At 45.3% G+C, this 26,443-nt stretch overlaps 1 protein-coding gene across 1 annotated transcript in view; it reads right to left on the reverse strand.

Annotated features, from left to right (window-relative positions):
* Nucleotides 1–5,503: 5,503 nt before the first annotated feature.
* The window catches only part of SLC17A6 (solute carrier family 17 member 6), a 66,421-nt gene continuing 45,481 nt past the window's right edge, over nt 5,504–26,443 (reverse strand). Inside the window, exons 11-12 of the mRNA XM_073658218.1 lie at nt 9,332–9,459; nt 5,504–7,080 (exon numbers count right to left, since the gene is read on the reverse strand). Of these exons, the coding sequence (XP_073514319.1) occupies nt 6,751–7,080; nt 9,332–9,459 (458 nt within the window). The 3' untranslated portion in view covers nt 5,504–6,750. The remainder of the gene's footprint in view (nt 7,081–9,331; nt 9,460–26,443) is intronic.

Below are 26,443 nucleotides of genomic sequence, written 5' to 3' on the forward strand. Positions count from 1 at the left end.
GTCGTTCCATTAACATATTTATTAGTGTTTAAAGGCTCACCATCGATTGTGTAAATGTATTAAGGTTCTTGTGGCCTGAGACATGATACATTTGAGACACTGTCTTGAGAGCTCCGCTACTATTTTCCCGCCATTCTCTGTGTGATGTTACAGGTAGACCACATACGGTTATATTCCTGGACATAACGAGTTATTGATTGTTAGAGTCACTCACTATCACAGACAGGCTTATACTTGTTTTTAGGTCCTTTGGACTTGTGTATTACTTTTTTATTCAGTTGTAATAAATGCTAAGTTTTAATCCTTTGTAGCACTACACTCGCTCTAAATACTTATTTTCCCTGTGTGGTTTTCTTTAACCCCTATTGCTATACCTTACACCCCCTGTAATGCATTAACATACTGCGTCACAGTCTCCTCCTCCTGCTGCACTTGGTGAAACAGCCGTATCCTCAGCTCTCCTACATTGGTGGGATCCCCATGCATCTCCTCCAATATCCGCACCACTTTTTCTACAGTATCCCGGTCATGAGGAGAGCGGTACATCACGGTGTGCCGGGCCTCACCGTCTAGGGCCAGTAGGGCTATTTCGGCTTGCATAGCTGGGGTCATCGGATGCATACGTAACATACTCCTAACTCTCTCAACCCAGTCCCACAGCATCATGTTGTCCCCGGTGAACTTTGGGAGATTGCTGAGCATGGCCCCCAGCGGCAAGCTAGATCCAGGGGCTCCCAGGAGGGACTGATCTGCAGTGTCTGTGTGTAAAGACTGCATCCTGCTGACTACGCCAAATGTAACACAGGTACTTTAGATGCAGTGACACAGAAACACAGAGCAGCCAGTACAGGGTTAATAAACAAGGAGGATTTACTGTAACAGGGTCAATCTCCACGCAGGGAGTAACAGGGGAAATATGGGGACAACAAGGGGAGTAGCAGGTAACAGACTATAAACGACAATTCAGTTTGGCTAGATGTAGCAGAGTTGACACAGTTGCAATCGCCAGTTTTACACTTAGCTGACTCTTATTCCCAACAAGGCAGATGCCGGCTGATGCCAGTGTTGTTTTCTTCTGGCTTCCCCGCCTAAGCAATGCTCCGTCTTCTGGCGGGAGCGGGCGGTCTCCGGTTTGACCCGCTGAGCCCCTAGTCCATAACACTGCACCTCACTTGCTCGGCTCCACGGACCCTGCGTCTCTTCTCCCTCTAGTCGGGCTTGACTCCCACTTTCAACTGCCTGCTTTCCCGCGCAAAACTCCCTTTTCTCCCTCTTCCTAGACACGCTTCCAGCTCCCCGGTCAACTGACCCCTGAGCTCTGGCTCTGGACACTCCCCCAGCTTCCCTGTCACCTGACTCCTGTGCTCACAGTCTGTCTTCTCCCTGCAACCCGAGGCACGGCCCCGGCAGTTCCGGATCCCTTGTTCTGAAAGTACTTACAACCCGGTCTTCCCCCTTACACCACAACCAGGTAACACTGGAGTGATGATAGTCTGCATGGGTCCTGGTGATCATGGGTGGTGATGGTGATCATAGATGGTGACCATAGGTAGTAATTGTGATTTTTGGTGGTTATGGTGTAAATTGATGAGGATCATGAGTGATCATGGATGTTAAACATGGGTGGTGATGGTTTTTATAGGTGATAAACATGAGTGGTCAGGGTGAACCTTATTGGTGACTGATGATGGTAGCTATCGGATCATGGGTGGTAATTGTTTTCATGGATGTTGAGGATGGGTGGTGATGAGAGTATGGATTGTGATGGTGATCATGAATGGTGAACATGTGTGGTTATGATGTTCATCGATGGTGGCTATGGATGGCACATGATGGTGTGAACATTTTTGGTAATCACAAGTGGTGAGCTGATCATGGATGCTGAACATTGTTGTTAATCATGGATGGTTATATGACTATGGATGGTGATGGGGTCCTGAATGTTTGGTGAACATGAATGGTCTTAGTGTTTATGCATGGTGAATGAGAAGTTAGCGCCATTATTTAGTTGTATTAGCAAATCTGGCTGATTTTTTTTGTTTTATGGATGGATGGATGTGTTCACTATCTCTCTTGTAGACATCTAGGAGGTCCTGTTTCTTACCTGATCATCAATTCTAGTGTTAATGCTGGAGGAAAGCAAAATTTAGGCTTGGGCTCCACGGCAACATGTGTCATACGACGGCAACTCTCAGAAAAGTCCAGTAACAAAAAGATTTGTGCGACTTGATGTATTTTAGAGCTCAGATTTTACTGAAAATAAAACAGGCAAGTTGCGCACAAGTCCTGTTGGGGCGTTTTGCATTGAAGTCTATGGAAACTGCAATCAGCGATAAAAAATCCAAGACATTTGGAAACATTTTCAATAGGGATGAGCGGACCATTTGAAGTTTGGGTTTTGGTACCCGACCCAAACTTTAGTCCAAACTTTGGTTCGGGTACCAGAACAGTATCCGAACTTCAACCAGAACCGGTACCCCATTGAAAATAAAGGAGACCCAAACAAGAAAGAAAAAAATTCTTTGTCTCTCCGGTCTTACTCCAGATCTTCAAACATTGCTACGGACTTCCAGGAAAGTCTGTGTTCGGCATTTAGCACCGGACAGTAACTGTCCAGTATTAACGTCGAACATTCCTGTTAGGGTTCACTCATCTCTAATTTTCTACTCTGTGGCGCGGTCGCAACGCAACACCATAGAAGCTCATTACATCCACCATTGCAATATTTTGAGTTGAATCTCTCATCGTGAAGCCCCAAGTCCAACTTGGAAGAGTTTTGTAAACTTCTCTATGACCGTCATATAGTACAACACCCATCAAGTCCTGTCAACTCCAAAAATAAGGAATTGTCCTGCATATTTTTAATATAATCTTCACCATTAAAAGAAGGATATCAAGAAAAGACAATTATTATTCTATTTTTTTTTAACAAAAAGATAAATATAGCATTTTATTAACACTTTTTGCACCAACAAAAGTGACACTGTCCAACTTTATCATTAACACAGCGAAAGCCTTGATCACATTTCACAGCACTTTTAGGCACAAAGCAAAACCAAAATAAAAATAGGTTTCTTTTTTTTTTTTTTCTTTTTAATTATTTCAAGGCCTTGAATATTTTTGCATGTTATTTTTTTTTTATTTATTTTTTTGCCCTTGGAATAGTTCAAGGTCGATATTGCAAGTAGCAGGGCCTCCAATCACAAACACGGTACAACGGACGGAATAAAAAGGGCTCACACTAACACACATAGAAGCGCCGTCAGATGGTGGTGGAGATGAGCGTCGTCGCGATGAAGCGGCTCACGTGGCGAGGATGGATGCGTTACCATTTGGTCTCAAGCACCAGCTCTTAATGCAATTTTTAAATAAATTCGTTTAACGTCATGTTAACCCTGCAAGTTATCGCTGAAGTTATTGCTTGGTGTCAATTAAAAATGTTGCAAATAAATTGCTATGAAACTCTACTGTTAATATTTGGTAATCGCGATAAAAAATATTTAGGTCTTACTATAATTTGCATGGAAAAGGGGGGATATAATAATGTCAGTGGGTGGTCTTGGTCCTCTTTTTACAAAATCTTAAATAAAAGCATCATTTGGTTGCAATTATACAATTTCACTGCAGCGCCTCCAATGGTGAAACAAAGCATTACATGGTGCCCATTGAAATCAATCAGTGTTCTGCTTGATACACAGATGTTCTGGGACCTCCAGAGAGAGAAAAAGGACAATTTTTCACATCTTACATTAATAGTCCGGGTGTGGACCGCCATGTCCTGACCAATTCTGGGTCTCATGATCCGAACTCAACAGCTTCATAGGCATATATGAGGCTGCTGAATTTGGGTCACAACATCTGCGGACGGTCCAGATATCAAGGTCTGTACTCGGCTGTGAATATTGGACTTGTGCAACCGGCCTACGTATAAAATGCTCTTTCGGTTAATTGATGGAGGTCCTAAATGAAAGACTTTCCATTGGTGAAGTCCAAAGCAAATATTTCCTATGGCTGCGTTCATAAAAAAAACAACAAAACGCATCTTTTGCCTCGAACTTTAAAAATAGCAAAAAAATAATCCAAAAACTGCACGTGTGAACGCAGTCTTAGGTTCAAAAAGGTGCCTTGAAAACATTTTTGCTTTGAACTGGTGTCTTGGTGATCGGCTGGATGTTTGCCCTAAGAGGGCAGACAGACTGCCGTGTTTCTCGGTCCTCGCTGCCTAGGTGGACTCAGAATATCAAAAAAAGATATCTGGAAATGATTTTATATAAACCTGATAAGTCCCTTTAAGTCTCTAGAATCTCAGTCCAGGCTGGCTATGGATTTTAAACACTGGATCTGCATCATCAATTGTATAAAAAAAAGAAAAAAAAAAATCAAAATGTCACCTAGAAGAAAAAAAATATCTAAAATGTAAATATAAAGCACAATAAAAAGAAAAAATATGATAAATAACATTACACAACAACAATAAAAAGTGTTACATTATAAAATAAATATAGAATTATTAGTCCAGTTATCATAAATCAGAATCTTGGCAAATATTTCTAGAGTAATTTTTCTGTTGTAATATAGATCCCTAAAACTAGTTATATTCATATCTATGAGACATTATTGAACATATTGTCGTTCCTTGAATTTTTTAGCGCACTGAAAACCCAGTCATAGACTTTTCAGAAAAAGGGCAGCGCTGTTCATTTATTGGATCAGAGGTCTACATTGATATTGTTAGATCTTATTAAATTTGAAGCTCTATTTAAATAATATATTTCTATAGGGATTATCCATAACAAGCAGTACGATTGCGAATGTTATTTTTTTTTTATTATAATGTTTTGATCGATTTATGGCTTTTTTTAAACAAGTACGGAAAAAATGAAAGTGCAATAGTGTTGAGATAGATGTAGTTTAGGACGCAGTCAGACAGTCGTACGAATCGGACCGAGATCGGAACGCAGTGCTCATAGAAATACATGAAGCGGTCACGCTCGGGTCGGGACAGTCCATGCACCTCGTTCCGATTTATACGGCGTCTGACTTAGATGCAGATATCTACAAAATGTGTGGATGTATTGGTAGTATAATACCCATGATGGACCTATCTTTTAGTTGGACCATAATTACAGTAGGTATTTGGTTTCAATATTAGGAGGTGAAGAGAAATGGAGGAAAGACTACGAGACATTTCCCAGCCCCAATAAAAGCACTGGAAATGGATGTATATCATATAGAAGCTGGAGGAAAGAAGAGGTAAATTCGCAAAGCCAAAGGTATCGAAAGCAGTAGGAGACCGTAAAGATGTAAATGTGCTTTTTATTTATCAACGCGTTTCAAAGGACAACTGCTTCTTCTTCAGGACAAACCACAAAGATAAAAAAAAACTTTTTAACTTTGTAGTTAAAAAAAAACTTTTTTTATCTTTGTCGTTTGTCCTGAAGAAGAAGCAGGTGTGCTTCGAAATGCGTTGATAAATAAAAAGCACATTTACATCTTTACGGTCTCCTACTGTTTTCGATACCTTTGGCTGAGCGGATCTACCTCCACTTTCCTCCAGCTTCTATATGATATACCGTTTGTGGATCTGCAGCAGCCTAAATCTTTTCAAGCTAACATAAGGGCTGTGACTTTCACAACCCCCTCAGGTGAGCATTTTCTCTGCCTCTGTTCCTCTTTTTAACCTGGATAAGACCCTATTGCGCTCTTTATGTTTCCCGTTTTTATTACAATCGGAAATGGATGTATAGTATAGCAACTCTGCTGGTCTATCCATGGACAATCCTCATCTACATCAACTTTTTCAGATATATCATATACTCCACCCTAAAAACAAATGATGCCGTTTATCAAACCCTATATAATATCTAGCTACGTATGTTTAGAGGTATAATTCCCTTATTTAATCCCCGTTTTAATATATCTTTACATAAAATGGGTCACTAGTTAATTGGAATTCTTGTATCTACCCAGTAAGGAATGTGCTGATATGTATCATATAGTTTATATGTGAAAAATACCTGTGTGTATATATATATGTATAGGCGGAAAATATTCACATTTGTGTCTAGCCTTACAGTACATCTCACCCTGATATCATGTTTTATCTATCTTATCCATCGTTTGGACAAAAATTAAGAAGATATTAATACAAAATGTATCAATCAGCCGGTAACCCATGGACGGCCTCGTGTCCTGGTCATTCTCATCTTCTAAACAATGAGTAAAACATTTTAAGTTTGTTCCAAAAACTTTTCCTGAGTCATTCAACATTTGCAAATTCAAGATGAACTTGATGGGTTTGTTCTTCGATGTCGATTAGCCGGGAGAAATATAGATATTTTGTAGGTTCCCACTGATCTCAAAGAGGCTCGATAGACCCTTGGCATTGGTTTGGCATCTTCCATGGGTCGACTGAAGGTGTTTATGGCTGGTTGTTCGATCTTGAAACGCAAAAGACTTGGTCAAAGTTTCAGATGTGCTATGTCTAACTGTGCTTACGCTAGTGGAGATACTGCATCTATAGGGTTAGTGGTGGCATGGTTCAGGAAAGTAAAAATCCAGATGGTTTCAAAGATGATGGTGAATTATCAGGCGACTCATACAAATAGTTACTCATCATCGTCACAGCATGATCTGCGCTTGATGGATGTGTGTGCGCTATACATGATCCTGACCAACACTTTGTGCAAACACCACAATGAATTTTTAATCACAGACACTATGAAAAATAACTATCTACTGCGGGAATTGTTAAGAGGTGAAACTTCCATCATGATATGACTCTTGTCCTTCTTCTTGTACAAATTCTTCTCTCTTTTCCCAACCGTTGGGCCAGCCGCTGTTTACCTGCGTGGTGGCTCCATAGGACTTTGTGTTGTTGTAGTTGATGTAATTCTGGCTAATGTCCTCGGTTTCTTCAGCTAGTTCATCTTCATGGATGAAGCCACACTTATCATCGCTGGTCTGCTCAGGGTCTGCCCATGGCTGCTTCTCACCAGAGGCAAAAATACCGTAGAATATAACTCCACCATAATGTACGAGAGCTGCTATCAGGAAGACATATTGCCATTCTTCACGTGTCTGGGGGGGGGAAAGAAAATGGTCAAAAATGTTTCAGTAGATATTTATCTCACATTTCGCTTCTGAAACTTTGGTTGCTAAATAGGGTTGTCCCCTTTGCTTTCCATACATCTAATAAGAGTATATAAAATTACGTCCCTCTCTCTATTTTCATTGTAAATAATGTGACTAGACACATCCCAGAATAAATGATAATTCACCCAGCAGAGCCAACCATGTGGTATGCTCAGTGTTGAGAGACACATCATATATAAAGAATAGGATACCTAGAAAAAGAGTCCCACTGGCACAAACACGGAACTCAATGTTGACCTGTTAATTTAGTGAAGGATGCCACATCCTCAAAAGTAGAGAATGCCATGTTCCCAATACAGGATGCACTGTCTAAAGTAGTGGAGGAAGCCACGTGTCTAACAGGGAGGACTCCAGGTCTCCAACGGCGGAGGACTCCAGGTCTCCAACGGCGGAGGACTCCAGGTCTCCAACGGCGGAGGACTCAAGGTTTCGAATAGTGGAGGATGCATGGACTCCAGTAGTGGAGGATGCATGGACTCCAATGGTGGACGATGCATGGATTCCACTAGTGGAGGATGCATGGACTCCAATAGTTGAGGATGCCTGGACTCCAATAGTGGAGGATGCATGGACTCCAAGAGTGGAGGATGCATGGACTCCAAGAGTGGAGGATGCATGGACTCAAATAGTGGAGGATGCATGGACTCCAAGAGTGGAGGATGCATGGACTCAAATAGTGGAGGATGCATGGACTCCAAGAGTGGAGGATGCATGGACTCCAAGAGTGGAGGATGCATGGACTCCAATAGTTTAGGATGTATGGACTTCAATAATTGAGAATGCATTCATAACAAGAGACTTTGCATCCTTCATTATTGGAGTATGCAAGGTCTCTTGTAATTGAGGATGTAAGGTCTCTAATAGTAGATAATGCAAGGTCTCTTGTAAGGCAGGATGCAAATTCTCCCTTACTGGTGTATGCAAGGTCTCCAATAATGAAGGATGCAAAGTCTACCATAGTGGAGAATGCAAAGTCTTGAATAATGCTAGATGCAGTGTCTCCCAACGTATGGGCTGAAGCACTTGTAATCTGATCTTTTGCACATTGTATTTATCATTCATTCTTTAGTTTGCCAATGTATTTCTTTTTTTACACCCGTTTTATTGAAAACATTTGAACAATATAACAATGAATTTATAAACAACATAGCAGCAACATCAGTTCTCATAGGAGTTACATTGTGTCATTTCGTAAGTTCCCGGTGTATTTTACTTTCTGTAGTTTGACGTTTAATCAATAAACTTTGGATGTTCCCCGATCATCATGGACAAATGACTGTAAAATTAGAACATCTGTCCTAATTGAAAGAGAACAATTGCCATCCTCACCACTGAACTCTGAAAATGTTCTTACTTTGATTTTAAAAATTGCACTATGTACGGTCAAGACTGAAAGACCACCGGATGTGGATGGATTCTCAAACTAAGAAGAGATCTGGAAGGTCAGTCATGGGTCTCATTATGTGTTCATGCATCCTGAGCTAAAGCAAGACAAACCTGATCTTGGGAGAAGTCATAAAAATAATTCAAAAACATCCAAATACTTCTCCGAACAAGAAGACCTTGTTTAGGATCCTGATGTCACCTATAGCTGTAGCTCGGCTTACGTTCATGTGGAGCTAAGAGTTTGGATGCCTTAGTCTTGTATCTAAATGCCATGGCTAAGGCTATATATATTGTTCCGCCAACCTTGGCACCCAACACCAAAATCACATGCCCAAGAAATTCATGGGTTACGTTCTTGTCATAGCCATGAAGACTGTTGGCCAATAACGAGGAACTCAGATGTATTGGGTGACAAAGACCTGCCATCTACAGGTCTGGAAGTCAAGAGAAAAACCACTAATTATGGTAAATCTCTATATTCTAGACGTTCTCATTGATGCAGCGGTTCAGCCCCGTGCTCCTCATCCCATTCATTGTTTTGCAGATGACAGTTACGTAAGTTCTAATAAGCATTGGCTGCTGATCCATGTTTCTCTGCTCTCAGCATGATTTCTCCTCAGTTAATTAAAACCTTATGACTCCCCCGGTCACTCGAGGATCCAGGGCTTGCATTCGGGCTTCTATTTATAGCTGACGTGCCTGGAGGCTTAGACTAAGGTCTTTCTCTCTGAACCTTTCCAAAGAACACAGGAACGGCAATAAAGTCAAGAAATGTTTAATAGGAACGTACTTTGTTCTTAGTCATGGCTCCGACGATCAGCGGACACACCATTCCAGACAGGGTGCCAACGCCATTAGAAATTCCCATCAGAATACTGGCGTAACGGGGAGCGATGTCAAGGTGATTGACATTGAAACCTATCAACAAGGCACAAAAAAAACAATGACATGGAGAATTCAAAAGAAGTGTAATCACTGCAAAAAGATAGATTTTTCCTAATCATTTTTTAAAATCTCTTTTTGCAGTCAGTGAATAGAAACATTCTTGTTCCTGAATGAACTCTTAATAACCCATCAGATTTCTTCTTCCCTTTACTTACCTGTGTAAGAAAAATAAAATCTAAATTCTGAATGGTTACTAATAGGCTCAGGTCACACAATTGTTTTTCATCTGAGAAAATTGGTCCGATTATGCTAATCACATTCTGATCAAAGTGTGATCAGAGTGTGATTAGTGTGATCAGTGCGTGATCAGAGTGTGATTAGTGTAATCAGAACGTGATTAGTGTGATCAGAGTGTGATTAGTGTGATCAGAGTGTGATTAGGTGTGATCAGCATGTGATTAGTGTGATTAGCGTGTGATTACTGTGATCAGAGTGTGATTAGTGTGATAAGTGCGTGATCAGAGTGTAATTAGTGTGATCAGTGCGTGATCAGAGTCTGATTAGTGTGATCAGTGCATGATTAGTGTGGTCAGAGTATGATTAGTGTGATCAGAGTATGATCAGAGTGTGATCAGAGTGTAATTAGTGTGATCAGAGTGTGATTAGTGTAATCAGAGTGTGATCAGAGCGTGATTAGTGTGATCAGAGTGTGATTAGTGTGATCAGTGCATGATCAGAGTGTGATTAGTATGATCAGGGTATGATCAGAGTGTGATCAGAGTGTGATTAGTGTGATCAGAGTATGATTAGTGTGATCAGAGTGTGATTAGTGTGATTAGTGTGTGATTAGTGTGATCAGAGTGTGATTAGTGTGATCAGTGTGTGATCAGAGTGTGATTAGTGTAATCAGAGCGTGATTAGTGTGATCAGAGTGTGATTAGTGTGATCAGAGAGTGATCAGAGTGTGATTAGTGTGATCAGTGCATGATCAGAGTGTGATTAGTGTGATCAGTGCGTGATTAGTGTGGTCAGAGTGTGATTAGTGTGATCAGAGTATGATCAGAGTGTGATCAGAGTGTGATTAGTGTGATCAGTGCATGATCAGAGTGTGATTAGTGTAATCAGAGCGTGATTAGTGTGATCAAAGTGTGATTAGTGTGATCAGAGAGTGATCAGAGTATGGTCAGAGTATGATCAGAGTGTGATCAGTGTGATCAGAGTATGATTAGTGTAATCAGAGTGTGATCAGAGCATGATTAGTGTGATCAGAGCGTGATTAGTGTGATTAGGTGTGATCAGCATGTGATTAGTGTGATTAGCGTGTGATTACTGTGATCAGAGTGTGATTAGTGTGATAAGTGCGTGATCAGAGTGTAATTAGTGTGATCAGAGTGTGATCAGTGCGTGATCAGAGTCTGATTAGTGTGATCAGTGCATGATTAGTGTGGTCAGAGTGTGATCAGAGTGTGATTAGTGTGATCAGAGTGTGATTAGTGTGATCAGAGTGTGATTAGTGTAATCAGAGTGTGATCAGAGCGTGATTAGTGTGATCAGAGTGTGATTAGTGTGATCAGTGCGTGTTCAGAGTGTGATTAGTGTGATCAGAGTATGATTAGTGTGATCAGAGTGTGATTAGTGTGATCAGAGTGTGATTAGTGTGATCAGTGTGTGATTAGTGTGATCAGCGTGTGATTAGTGTGATCAGAGTGTGATTAGTGTGATCAGTGTGTGATTAGTGTAATCAGAGCGTGATTAGTGTGATCAGAGTGTGATTAGTGTGATCAGAGAGTGATCAGAGTGTGATTAGTGTGATCAGTGCATGATCAGAGTGTGATTAGTGTGATCAGTGCATGATTAGTGTGGTCAGAGTGTGATCAGAGTGTGATTAGTGTGATCAGAGTATGATCAGAGTGTGATCAGAGTGTGATTAGTGTGATCAGAGTGTGATTAGTGTGATCAGAGTGTGATTAGTGTAATCAGAGTATGATCAGAGCGTGATTAGTGTGATCAGAGTGTGATTAGTGTGATCAGTGCGTGATCAGAGTGTGATTAGTATGATCAGAGTATGATCAGAGTGTGATTAGTGTGATCAGCGTGTGATCAGAGTGTGATTAGTGTGATCAGTGCATGATCAGAGTGTGATTAGTGTAATCAGAGCGTGATTAGTGTGATCAGAGTGTGATTAGTGTGATCAGAGAGTGATCAGAGTATGGTCAGAGTATGATCAGAGTGTGATCAGTGTGATCAGAGTATGATTAGTGTAATCAGAGTGTGATCAGAGCATGATTAGTGTGATCAGAGCGTGATTAGTGTGATCAGAGTGTGATTAGGTGTGATCAGCATGTGATTAGTGTGATTAGCGTGTGATTACTGTGATCAGAGTGTGATTAGTGTGATAAGTGCGTGATCAGAGTGTAATTAGTGTGATCAGAGTATGATCAGAGTGTGATTAGTGTGATCAGAGTGTGATCAGTGCGTGATCAGAGTCTGATTAGTGTGATCAGTGCATGATTAGTGTGGTCAGAGTGTGATCAGAGTGTGATTAGTGTGATCAGAGTGTGATCAGAGTGTGATTAGTGTGATCAGAGTGTGATTAGTGTAATCAGAGTGTGATCAGAGCGTGATTAGTGTGATCAGAGTGTGATTAGTGTGATCAGTGCGTGTTCAGAGTGTGATTAGTATGATCAGGGTATGATCAGAGTGTGATCAGAGTGTGATTAGTGTGATCAGAGTATGATTAGTGTGATCAGAGTGTGATTAGTGTGATCAGTGTGTGATTAGTGTGATCAGCGTGTGATTAGTGTGATCAGAGTGTGATTAGTGTGATCAGTGTGTGATTAGTGTAATCAGAGCGTGATTAGTGTGATCAGAGTGTGATTAGTGTGATCAGAGAGTGATCAGACTGTGATTAGTGTGATCAGTGCATGATCAGAGTGTGATTAGTGTGATCAGTGCGTGATTAGTGTGGTCAGAGTGTGATCAGAGTGTGATTAGTGTGATCAGAGTGTGATTAGTGTGATCAGAGTGTGATTAGTGTGATAAGAGTATGATCAGAGTGTGATCAGAGTGTGATTAGTGTGATCAGAGTGTGATTAGTGTAATCAGAGTATGATCAGAGCGTGATTAGTGTGATCAGAGTGTGATTAGTGTGATCAGTGCGTGATCAGAGTGTGATTAGTATGATCAGAGTATGATCAGAGTGTGATCAGAGTGTGATTAGTGTGATCAGCGTGTGATCAGAGTGTGATTAGTGTGATCAGTGCGTGATCAGAGTGTGATTAGTGTAATCAGTGCGTGATTAGTGTGATCAGAGTGTGATTAGTGTGATCAGAGTGTGATTAGTGTGATCAGTGTATGGTCAGAGTATGATCAGAGTGTGATCAGTGTGTGATCAGTGTGATCAGAGTATGGTTAGTGTAATCAGAGTGTGATCAGAGCATGATTAGTGTGATCAGAGCGTGATTAGTGTGATCAGAGTGTGATTAGTGTGATCAGCATGTGATTAGTGTGATTAGCATGTGACTACTGTGATCAGAGTGTGATTAGTGTGATTAGTGTGATAAGTGCGTGATCAGAGTGTGATTAGTGTGATCAGAGTATGATCAGAGTGTGATCAGTGTGATTAGTGTAATCAGAGTGTGATCAGAGGGTGATTAGTGTGATTAGTGTGATCAGAGTGTGATTAGTGTGATCAGAGTGTGATCAGTGCGTAATCAGAGTGTGATTAGTGTGATCAGTGCATGATTAGTGTGGTCAGAGTGTGATTAGTGTGATCAGAGTATGATCAGTGTGTGATCAGAGTGTGATTAGTGTAATCAGAGTGTGATTAGTGTAATCAGAGTGTGATCAGAGCGTGATTAGTGTGATCAGAGTGTGATTAGTGTGATCAGAGTGTGATTAGTGTGATCAGTGCGTAATCAGAGTGTGATTAGTATGATCAGAGTATGATCAGAGTGTGATCAGAGTGTGATTAGTGTGATCAGAGTGTGATTAGTGTAATCAGAGTGTGACCAGAGCGTGATTAGTGTGATCAGAGTGTGATTAGTGTGATTATTGTGATCAGAGTGTGACCAGAGCGTGATTAGTGTGGTCAGAGTGTGATTAGTGTGATCAGAGTGTGATTAGTGTGATCAGAGTGTGATCAGACCGTGATTAGTGTGATCAGAGTGTGATTAGTGTGATCAGAGTGTGATCAGAGTGTGATCAGTGCGTGATCAGAGTGTGATCAGTGCGTGATCAGAGTGTGATCAGTGCGTGATCAGAGTGTGATCAGTGCGTGATCAGTGTGATTAGTGTAATCAGAGTGTGATCAGAGTGTGATTAGTGTGATCAGAGTATGATCAGAGTGTGATTAGTGTGATCAGTGTATGGTCAGAGTATGATCAGAGTGTGATCAGTGTGTGATCAGTGTGATCAGAGTATGATTAGTGTAATCAGAGTGTGATCAGAGCATGATTAGTGTGATCAGAGCGTGATTAGTGTGATCAGAGTGTGATTAGTGTGATCAGCATGTGATTAGTGTGATTAGCATGTGACTACTGTGATCAGAGTGTGATTAGTGTGATAAGTGCGTGATCAGAGTGTGATTAGTGTGATCAGAGTATGATCAGAGTGTGATCAGTGTGATTAGTGTAATCAGAGTGTGATCAGAGGGTGATTAGTGTGATTAGTGTGATCAGAGTGTGATTAGTGTGATCAGAGTGTGATCAGTGCGTGATCAGAGTGTGATTAGTGTGATCAGTGCATGATTAGTGTGGTCAGAGTGTGATTAGTGTGATCAGAGTATGATCAGTGTGTGATCAGAGTGTGATTAGTGTAATCAGAGTGTGATTAGTGTAATCAGAGTGTGATCAGAGCGTGATTAGTGTGATCAGAGTGTGATTAGTGTGATCAGAGTGTGATTAGTGTGATCAGTGCGTAATCAGAGTGTGATTAGTATGATCAGAGTATGATCAGAGTGTGATCAGAGTGTGATTAGTGTGATCAGCGTGTGATTAGTGTAATCAGAGTGTGACCAGAGCGTGATTAGTGTGATCAGAGTGTGATTAGTGTGATTATTGTGATCAGAGTGTGACCAGAGCGTGATTAGTGTGGTCAGAGTGTGATTAGTGTGATCAGAGTGTGATTATTGTGATCAGACCGTGATTAGTGTGATCAGAGTGTGATTAGTGTGATCAGAGTGTGATCAGCGTGTGATCAGTGCGTGATCAGAGTGTGATCAGTGCGTGATCAGAGTGTGATCAGTGCGTGATCAGTGTGATTAGTGTAATCAGAGTGTGATCAGAGTGTGATTAGTGTGATTAGTGTGATCAGAGTGTGATCAGTGCGTGATCAGAGTGTGATCAGAGTGTGATCAGTGCGTGATCAAAGTGTGATTAGTGTTATCAGAGGTGCACGCAGTGTGGGCTGCACGCATGTGTCCTCTTCAGCAAAGTATCCTATTCGACAAGTGTCTGACAGTCATTTCAATGGCAGTCATTCAGGGCAGGAGTCTGGTCACCCACATTTTATACTCTCTTCTAACTATGTACTTTATTCCTGCGTCCGTATTCCTGTGTACTTTTTTCATCCACATTCACCGCCCTATCCCCCCTCCATCACCACTCATCCATATCTGCCCCTCACTCCTTCCCTCTCCCATGTACAGTTCACATGCTCTTTTGAACTTTCTGAAAAATCTCACTCAGTCTCATCCAAAGGTATAGCACAAGAAACCATGTCGGTATAAGAGGGAAGACCGGGGTGTAAGTACTGTCAGAACAAGGGATCTGGAACTGCCGGGGCCGTACCTCTGGTTGCAGGGGGAAGACAGACTTCCAGCACAGGAGTCAGGTGACTGGGAAGATGGGGGTGTGTCCAGAGTGAGAGCTGGGAGGTCAGGTGACCGGAGAACTGGTGGCGCGGCTAGAGAGAGGCAGAGATGAGGACTTTTGCGAGGGAAAGCGAGAACAGAGTCACGCTCAGGAGAGCAGTGTGAGATGGTCCAGGCTCCTGGCTCCAGTACTGGGAGCAAGAGCCAAGTGCAGTGGACCGGAGGAGTCAAGCCGACTAGAGAAGAGACGCAGGGTCTGTGGAGCCGAGCATGTGAGGTGCCGTGTTATGGACTAGGGGCTCAGCGGGTAAAACCGGAGACCGCCCGCTGTCGCCAGAAGACGGAGCATTGTTTGGGTGGGGAAGCCTGAAGAAATCAACACCGGCATCAGCTGGCAACTGCCTTGTGGAGGAAAAGAGTCAGCTAAGTGTAAAAACTGTCAATTACAACCGGTTCGACTCTGCTATATGTAGTTAAACTGTGAATTGTCAGTTAAAGACTTTTACATGCTACTTCCCTTGTTTTCCCCCATATTTTCCCCTGTTACTCCCTGCGGGGAGATTGACCCTGTTATCATAAACTTCCCCTGGTTATTAACCCGCTATTGGCTGCTCTGTGTTTCTGTGTTTCTGCATCTAAAGTACCCGTGTTACATTTGGCGTAGTCGGCAGGATGCAGTTGTTAGACACAGACACTGCAGAGCAATACATCCTGGGAGCCCCTAAATCTAGCTTGCCGCTGGGGGCCATGCTCAGCAATCTCCCAAAGTTCACCGGGGACAATATGATGCTGTGGGACTGGATTGAGAGAGTTAGGAGTATGTTACGTATGCATCCGATGACCCCAGCTATGTAAGCCGAAATAGCCATACTGGCCCTGGACGGCGAGGACCGACAATCCGTGATGTACTGCCCTCCCCATGACCGGGATACTGTAGAAAAATTGGTGCGGATACTGGAGGAGATGCATATATCACTAGAAAAGACGACATGGGGAATTTGGGAATGGGCCCCCCTGACGTGATCTTAAGGGACCAGTTTGTGGCAGGCCTCAGGGATGTGCAGCTGAAGCAGGCCTTGCGGGAGCGCCTGCGCGCCAACCCACGTATGACTTTTCTAGAAGTGGGGGCGGAAGCACGTGTGAGAGAGCAGGAGATGAGGGTGACGGCCCTGGCAGGGATGGTCTGGAGTAACGAGGTACCCACCCCGACTGCAGCTGAACCGGAATGGGCTCGAGAGATGCGAAAGGAGATACAGGAGATGCAGGATGAATGGTCCAGTCTCAAGAAGACTCCAGCCCCGACACCAGAGATACCCAGATCGATTGCTCCAGTTATGGAAAGAATTGAAGAGCAGGAGAGTTCCGTAGGGGAGTGAGGCAGCCCTACACAGACAAAGACACAACCTGCTGGAAGTGTGGAGGCGCAGGACATTATGCCAGGGGCTGTGCTAGCCGAGGGCGCCCCTGACGCGGCAGCCATTAAACTAGCGGCCTGCGTGTTTGGGGGACACAGCCCGGAGCCTGAGGAAGGGGAAAGAAAAAGAGGAAGTCCCAAGGACCTGGGTTCCACCAGCCCGACTGTCTGGGCCGAAATAAGTGGTCGGGCTGTTCACTGCCTGATTGACACGGGATCCCAGGTGACTACGACGACTGCGATTTCCAGAGATAGAGCGGCCTGAATGGGAACCAGTAATTAGACTCACGGCAGCTAATCAATTACCCATCCCCGTCGCAGGGGTGGTGTGGATGAAGATCCGAGTGTGTGGAAAAGATGTGGGAAAAAAGGAGTCGTCCTGGTCACAGGGGGAACGGGAAGTGGACCCCCGGTGACCGTCAGAATGAATGTACTGAAAGAGATCGGGCAAATCCTGATTAGTGAGCCGAAGGAGATTCCTCTAGACCAGTGGGACCCAGGAACCCCCCAAAGGAGGGTCTTTCAACAACTAATCCGAGCTGCCCAGGCTCAGGAGACGTTGAGTGAAGGGAAGATCCTGGGGAAAATAATAGTGCCAGCAACTACGGCGCTCACCTTACCGCCCGGACAAACTGTATCCGCATGGGCCTGTACACCTCTTGAGGGGGTCGAAGTTCAGATAGAACCAACATCGATGGACAGAGTACCCCCCGGACTCTTGGTGGCTCGGACACTTGCCACCGTTCAGGGTGGCAATGTTATAGTGAGGTGTGTTAATCTGAGCGAAGATGATCTCACACTCCCTCCCAGGGCGGAAATAGCCCAGATTCTGGGAATGCCAGAGAAGTTGGTGCGACCTTATGTGGTACAGCTGTCCACTGTACGAGGAGACCCCTGGACTCTGGCGGTCACCGTGCCACCGGAATCCCACCGGGCTAGTGCGAAGGTGGGGGCGAAGAATCCTAGAACGAATGCAGGCTGAATTGATGGGACTTTCGCCTCGATAGGTGCAGCAGGTTGAGGAGGTACTGGAGCGGTACCAGGAAGTCTTTGCTCGCCATGAGGATGATTTTGGTTGCACCGAAGCCATTACCCACGAGATTCCCACGGGGAGCGCTGCCCCAATGCGGGAGAGATACTAGCAGATACCTCCCCAGATGTATAAAGAGGTTAAGGAGATGCTAGCACATATGTTACAGAATGGTGTGATATGGGAGAGTCAGAGTCTGTGGGCAACCCCGATTGTCCTGGTTCGGAAGAAAGATGGGACCCTGCGGTTCTGTGTGGACTATAGACGACTGAATGCCTGTACAGTACGAGACTCTTACCCACTACCACGAATCGAAGAGTCCCTGTCGGCCTTGGGGAAGGCAAGATATTTCTCCTTGGATCTGGCCAGTGGGTACCGGCAGGTGCCCGTGGCCGAACATGACCATGCGAAGATGGCGTTCATATTACCCATGGGACTGTTCGAATTCAATCGGATGCCCTTCGGCCTGACTAACGTCCCCAGGACATTCCAGCATCTGATGGAGAGGTGCCTGGGCGATTTGAACTTCGAGGCGACACTGATTTACCTTGATGACATAATTGTCTATGCCGCCACCTTCGAGGAGCACCTCCAGCGACTGGAGCAAGTACTGAGTCGCATACAGAGTCATGGCCTAAAGGTGAAGCCCCAGAAGTGCCACCTGTTCCGCAAACAGATCGAATATCTCGGTCATACTGTGTCCGGTGAAGGAGTCAGGCCCACCCAGGAAAAGGTGGTCGCCGTACAGGAGTGGCCTACTCCGAAGGAAGTACCCGGCCTTCCTGGGACTTGCCGGGTACTACCGAAGATTCACGAAGAACTTCACCCCCATAGCCAACCCATTGCTGGAGCTACTTAAGGGAGTGTCGGCGGGCTCCAAGAATCAGGCGATTCGGTGGGGAAGCAGCCAGGAAGAGGCCTTCCGTGCCCTAAAAATTGCCCTGACCGAGGCCCCAATACTTGCCTATGCGGATTTCTCCCAACCATTCATACTCCACACTGATGGGAGCCTACATGGTCTGGGAGCCGTGTTATCCCAAGTACAGGAGGGGAAAGAGCGTGTGATTGCGTACGTCAGCCGCTCCCTTCACGACTCCGAGGGGAACCCAGATAATTATAGCTCTTTTAAATTAGAGTTGCTGGCTCTGGTTTGGGCAATGACCCAGAAGTTTGCAGAGTATTTGTCCGGGTCCGAAGTACTGGTGAGAACAGATAACAACCCGCTGGCCCACCTGGAGAATGCGAAATTGGGGGCCCTGGAGCAGCGGTGGGTGGCCCGCATGGCCAGGTACCGGTATAAGATCGCCTACCGGCCTAAGGCAGAGAATACTCACACCGATGCCCTCTCCAGAGTGACTTATGAACGGCCTGATCATGATCGCGATGAAGATTTGGAGACGGATGAGACCCCTAGCTTCCGAAGTTTGTGGGACCGCTGGCCGCGGCGCAGGGACAGATCGGAGAGACGTCGGAAGAACAAGTGCTAAGGCGGCCAGGAGATGACTGGATCCGACTTCAATAGACTGACAGAGAAGTTGCTCAATTACGTCAATGGGTGGCTTTGCGGCAAGTCCCCAGTCGAGAAGAGAGGAGTACCCTGTCCCCGGGAGCACTGAAAATGCTAGGACAATAGGAGAGACTGTGTTTGCGAGACGGGCTGATGTACCGACGGGTGCAGCTACTGCGAGAGTTCGGGACCACCTGGCAAGTGGTGATCCCAGAGAAGTTGGTCGGAGTAGTGGCTAAGAAGGCTCATGAACGAGGGGCTCACTTCGGACCAGAGAAGACGTTTCAGTGGTTGCAGAGGCTGGTGTATCATCCCCCACTGTGAGCAACAATAGAATACACTTGTTGAAGATGTTGGAGCTGTGAGCTGGTTAAGCCCCCGGAGCAACGGGTCCCCATACAAACCTTTGTGACTTCTGCCCCCTTGGAGGTGCTGATGATCGACTATTTGACTGTTGGACCGGCGCATCTCCGGTATGAACATTGCCTGGTAATGACAGACCACTTCACAAAGTTTGCGGTAGTGACCCCGACCAGAGACCAGACCGCCGAGTCAGCTGCACAGGCCATCTGCCTAGACTTCATTCGGGTGTACGGCTGCCCAAAGAGGATCCATTCCGATCAAGGCGCCTGCTTCCAAGACTGGGTGATGGAAGAGCTGCACCAGTTGTACAAGATTGAGAAGTCACGGACTTCTCCTTACCACCCTCAAGGAAATGGGGCCTGTGACCACTTTAAGAGGACACTGATCCAAATGCTCCGCACGTTGGAGGAAGATCGGAAGGTTCGATGGCCTGAGTTTGTGGCCGAGCTGGTGTGGGTCTACAACAACCGAGTGAATAGTACGACGGAGTTCACTCCTTATACCTTGCTGTTCAGGCGAAAGGGGCAAGAGATTACCGAGTTAGAGCTGGACCCCGAAGAGGACTACCAACGGACGGGGATGGCTTCCTGGGTCCGGGAACATCGGCATCGACTGCAGACCCTCCGACGGTTGGTACAACAAAAGTTTCAGGAGCTCAAACATCATGAGACATTGCCTCTTTGAGGGACAGCTCTGAGGCCCGGGGAGCGGGTGTTGGTTCGGGACAGGCAAATTGAGTAGGCGGTGGGAACGGACCCCGCACCGGGTGAATCGCAGGATTGGCGCTGAAGGACCTGTGTATGAAGTTCAACCCGAGGGGGCTGAAGGAGCCCCTACCAGAGTGGTTCATCGTAGTATGCTGCGACCCTGTCTGTCTAAAGATGATGAGGATGGAGAAGAATCACCTGCTTCTAGACAGGGTCTTGTTACAGTTGCCCCGAGCCACGATATGGACGAAGAAGAATTGTTGGTTCTACCTCCGAGCCCCAGCACTTGATTACCTGCAGTCCCCAGTGCAGGCGGCGAGGTCACAACTTCGGTTGAAGCCACCGGGCAGGCGGAGATTGGGAATCCGAGTGACCCTGCACCCCCCATCGTTCAAACTGAGGTACGCCGGTCAGAACGAACAGCAGCAGGAGTGCCTCCTCACCGTTACGAACAAGATCAATTCATATGGTACCGTATCATCCAGGAAGTCCAAGAATGTGAACGTTTAGTGAAGGAGCTCTCGCCCGTGGAATGGCGAGTTAAAGGAGAGCGGGGGTGTAAGAGGGAAGACCGGGGTGTATGTACTGTCAGAACAAGGGATCCGGAACTGCCGGGGCCGTACATCTGGTTGCAGGGGGAAGACAGACTTCCAGCACAGGAGTCAGGTGACTGGGAAGCTGGTGGCGTGGCTAGAGAGAGGGAGAGACAAGGACTTTTGCGCAGGAAAGCGAGAGCAGAGTCACGCTCAGGAGAGCAGTGTGATAGGGTCCATGCTCCTGGCTCCAGTACTGGGAGCAAGAGCCAAGTGCAGTGGACCGGAGGAGTCAAGCTGACTAGAGAAGAGACGCAGGGTCTGTGGAGCCGAGCACGTGAGGTGCCGTGTTATGGACTAGAGGCTCAGCGGGTAAAGCCGGAGACCGCCCGCTGCCGCCAGAAGACGGAGCATTGTTTGGGTGGGGAAGCCTGAAGAAATCAACACCGGCATCAGCTGGCAACTGCCTTGTGGAGGAAAAGAGTCAGCTAAGTGTAAAAACTGTCGATTACAACCGGTTCAACTCTGCTATATCTTGTTAAACTGTGAACTGTGAACTGTCAGTTATAGACTTTTACCTGCTACTTCCCTTGTTTTCCCCCATATTTTCCCGTTACTCCCTGCGTGGAGATTGACCCTGTTATCATAAACTTCCCCTGGTTATTAACCCGGTATTGGCTGCTCTGTGTTTCTGTGTCGCTGCATCTAAAGTACCCGTGTTACATCACAAATCCAAAAACTATCTGCTCTTTCGCTTTTTACTGCAACTACTCATTTCAGCGGATATCTCTCCTAACCCCGGACCACCCTCCACCAACCTCAACCTCTCCTTCACCTCACATCGAAACCCTGCTAGCCTTATTAACATCAGCTGTACTCCTTCATCTCCCTCCTTCAATTGTGCACTGTGAAATCCACGGTCTGTATGCAACAAGCTTCCTTTCCTGCACAATTACTTTCTGACCAACTCTCTCAATCTGCTGGCCCTCACTGAAACCTGGATCAGGATTCTGACACTGTCTCCCCTGCCGCTATTTCTCATGGCGGCTTACATTTTTCCCATTCCCCGAGAACTGCAAACAGATTTGGTGGTGGGGTCGGAATACTCCTGTCCCCACATTGCACCTTCCAGGTCATCCCCCCAGTACCATCACTCTCATTCCCTTCTTTTGAGGTCCACACCATCAGGCTCTTCCATCCCCTCTCCCTCAGATTAGCCGTCGTATACCATCCCCCAGGCTCACCCACCCAGTTCCTTGACCATTTTTCTGCCTGGCTGCCACACTTCATGTCCTCAGATTTACCAACCCTTATCCTGGGAGACTTCAACATCCCCATAAACAGCCCCACCTCCTCATCCGCATCCCAGCTTCAATCTTTAACCACTTCTCTTGGCCTCTCACAGCTTTCAACCTCTGAGACACACAAAGATGGAAACACCCTTGATCTGGTCTTTGTCCGGCTTAGTTCAATCCCCCACCTAAATAACTCTCCTCTTCCCCTCTCTGATCATAACATTCTCTCCTTTACGCTCACAAATCCTCGCCCGCCCCAGCACACTCCTACCTATCACACATTCAGAAATCTACAAGCCATTAACCCTCATACACTTACAGACTCCCTTCACTCATCACTGTCCCCAATCTCCTCTTTTTCCTATCCTGATTTGGCTGTAAACCACTACAATAACACTCTCAGAAGCACGCTGGACCAAGTAGCGCCCCTCACCCTCAGAACCTCTAAACACAGAGTAAAACAGCCCTGGCTCACAACACATACCCGATTTCTCCAGCGATGCTCTAGAAGTGCCGAACTCCTATGGAGGAAAACTCGCACACTAGAAAACTTTATCCACTATAAATTTATGTTAAAAACATATAACTCTGCCCTTCACCTCGCCAAACAGACCTACTTCACCACCCTGATCTCCTCACTATCCAACAACCCCAAAAAACTCTTCGATACCTTTCACTCCCTCCTCAGTCCTAAAGCGCAGGCCCCCATCACGGACATTTGTGCCGAGGACTTGGCCTCCTACTTCACAGAGAAAATAGACACCATCCGTCAGGAAATCAGCTCCCAGCCACCAAGTGCCATGACTCCCATCCCTCCCCACATCCCCACTGGATCACTCTCCACTCTCCAGGCTCCTCTCTTCTTCTCATCCCACTACATGCACCACTGACCCCATCCCCTCACATCTACTACAGTCTCTTTCTTCAGTCGTCACTACTCATCTAACTAAAATCTTCATCCTCTCCCTCTCTTCTGGTATCTTCCACTCCTCCTTCAAACACTCCATTATTAAAAAAGCCCTCTCTTGACCCTTCCTGCACAAACAACTACAGAAAAGTCTCCAATCTTCCCTTCATCTCTAAACTCTTGGAGCACCTGGTCTAGTCCCGCCTTACCAGTTACTTCTCCACTCACTCTTTTCTAGACCCATCACAGTCCGGCTTCCGCCCCCTACATTCTACAGAAACTTCACTCATCAAAGTAACCAATGACCTTCTGACAGCAAAACGTAATGGTGACCACTCTCTGCGCATTCTTCTTGACCTTCTTGCAGCCTTTGACACCGTTGACCACCACCTCCTACTCTCTATGCTCCACTCAATTGGCATAAAGGACACTACTCTCTTCTGGTTCTCGTTCTACCTATCTGACCACTCTTTCAGTGTATCGTTCGCTGGCTCCACTTCTTCCCCCCTTCCTCTCACTGTTGGGGTTCCTCAGGGTTCAGTCCTTGGCCCTCTTCTCTCTTTACACAACCCCAATTGGACAGACCATCAGCAAATTTGGTTTTCAGTACCATCTTTATGCTGATGACACACAACTATACACCTCATCCCCTGACTTTACCCCCTCTGTACTACAGAACACCAGTGACTGTCTGGCCGCAGTTTCCAACATCATGTCCGCTCTCTACCTGAAACTCAACCTTTCGAAAACTGAACTTCTTCTGCTCCCGCCGTCTACTCACCTCCCTAAATCTGACATCTCCCTCTCCATGTGTGGCACCACAATAATGCCGAGCCAGCAGGCGCGTTGTTTGGGCGTTGTGTTTGACACCAATCTCTCCTTCACCTTCCATATACAATCTCTTGCCCGCTCTTGTAGCTTACACATGAAGAACATCTCTAGAATCCGCCCCTTTCTCACCTTGGAATCAACAAAAACCCTCACTGTTGCCCTGATCCACTCCCACCTTGACTACTGCAACTCTCTATTAACTGGCCTCCCCCTCACTCGACTTTCCCCCCTCCAGTCCATCCTTAATGCTGCAGCCAGGGTCATCTATTTGGCTAACCGTTACTCAGACTCCTCCGCTCTGTGCCAGTCATTGCATTGGCTGCCCATGAGTTATAGGATCCAATTTAAATTGCTTGTTCTCATCCACAAAGCTCTCCACAGTGTGGCACCCCCCTACATCTCTTCCCTCATTTCTGTTTATCGGCCTACCTGTTCTCTACGCTCCGCAAGCGACTTTCGACTAACATCCGCACTAATCCGTACCTCCCACTCCAGGCTCCAAGACTTCACCCGAGCTCCACCTATTCTTTGGAATGCTCTACCCCAAGAAATTAGGATGAACCACAACTTACACAGTTTTAGGCGCTCCCTAAAAACACACCTGTTTAGGGCGGCCTATCATCTTTCCTAATCGAAGTCCTTTTATCCCATCCCTTATTTCTCCAAACATAAGTCTCCACCGAACCCAAAAGCACTACAGATACTGGCTGGTGATGAGCTTATGCAGCCTTTATCTATCCCTCATCCCCTCAAGATGGCTGAACCATCCTTGTAAATAAGCTCCCGTACTTTGTGTCACCCCCACCTCATTGTAGATTGTAAGCTCTTACGAGCAGGGTCGTCATTATTTTTGCTGTAATTATTGTATTATCTTTAGCTATGTTACTTATGACTGTTGTATATAACCCTCTGAATTGTAAAGCGCTGCAGAATATGTTGGCGCTATATAAATAAAGATTATTATTATTATCAGAGTGTGATCAGTGCGTGATCAGAGTGTGATCAGTGCGTGATCACAGTGTGATTAGTGTGATCAGTGCGTGATCAGACTATGATCAGAGTGTGTTAAGAGTGTGATTAGAGCATGATTACAGTGTGATTAGAGCGTGATCAGAGTGGGATTAGTGTAATCAGAGTGTGATCAGAGCATGATTAGTGTGATCAGAGTGTGATTAGTGTGATCAGAGCGTGATTAGAGTGTGATCAGTGTGATCAGAGTATGATCAGAGTGTGATTAGTGTGATTAGTGTGATCAGAGCGTGATTAGAGTGTGATCAGTGTGATCAGACTATGATCAGAGTGTGTTAAGAGTGTGATTAGAGCATGATTACAGTGTGATTAGAGCGTGATCAGAGTGGGATTAGTGTAATCAGAGTGTGATCAGAGCATGATTAGTGTGATCAGAGTGTGATTAGTGTGATCAGAGTGTGATCAGTGTGATCAGAGTATGATCAGAGTGTGATTAGAGCATGATTAGAGCGTGATCAGAGTGTGATTAGTGTGATCAGAGTATGATCAGAGTATGATCACAGTGTGAATAGAGCGTGATTAGAGCGTGATTAGAGTATGATTAGAGCGTGATTAGAGCATGATCAGAGCATGATTACAGTGTGATTAGAGCGTGATTAGAGTGTGATCACAGTGGGATCCCATTTTCTCGGATGTGGTGAATAAAAAAATTATTGTCATCTTCTGCTTTCAGTCTGTCCATGAAAATAATCGGACTGCTCACAGATGTCATCAGAGTGCAGTCCGATTTTTTTCCACGGACTCACAGACCTAAATGGCTGAAAGCGCTCCAATTATCGGAGGCAAATCATGCATGCTGTGATTTGTTTCTTCTGACCAAGTGGTCCCAGGAAAATAATCAAACATGTGCACAGCCTCACTGAATAACATAGCGACTAGAGCTATCCATAAAAACGACAGATAGCCCTTGTCCAATTTTTATGGTGGTGCACACGAGCCCTAAGGCTAAGCATCACTATGGTTAAACTGGGCCTGATTTCTGAGGCAAGAAGCGTTGACTTGACATAGGGATGGAGACGTCAAACTTTGATACCTTGAGAGAATATTTCAGTTACATAAGGTTTAAGCATATGGCTAAGGAATTCCAAAACATTAAGACTAGTGGGGGTCTGACTTCTGGGCTTCCATCATAAGTCCCCAGGCTGCAGGAGTGGAAGCCCCCTAGACTTTACCCTTGCACCGTGGTGCTCCACTTGGAAAATTAAGAGAATTGGTGGGTGGCTGGGAAATCAGATCCCAACAGATAAGCAAGTGATCAAGTGTTTAAATTTTTTGTTTCTGATTTTTTGGGGAAAAAAATGTGCTAGTTCTCTTTTAAAGGGGTTTTCCAGTTTTAAAAAAATAGACCTGAAATTTTTCTTGTAATGTAACATAACAAAATCAGATCGTACTCACCCTTCCCAGGGCCAGCGCCAGTTCTCCGACGCTGCTCCAGTGTCAGTGTTTTGGTTGCAGCAGCGATATAATGTCGACAGCTCACATCCCTGCTGCCGCCAATCACTGAGCTCAGCTGTTAGGCCAATGTTGATGGCACGAGCCACTGAGCCCCGTGATTGGCTGCAGCAGTGATATGAGCTGTCGCCGGGACC

Source organism: Phyllobates terribilis, unplaced genomic scaffold (assembly GCF_046119375.1).
Source record: "Phyllobates terribilis strain yellow unplaced genomic scaffold, ASM4611937v1 Scaffold_13__5_contigs__length_258822181, whole genome shotgun sequence".
NCBI classification, from domain to species: domain Eukaryota; kingdom Metazoa; phylum Chordata; class Amphibia; order Anura; family Dendrobatidae; genus Phyllobates; species Phyllobates terribilis.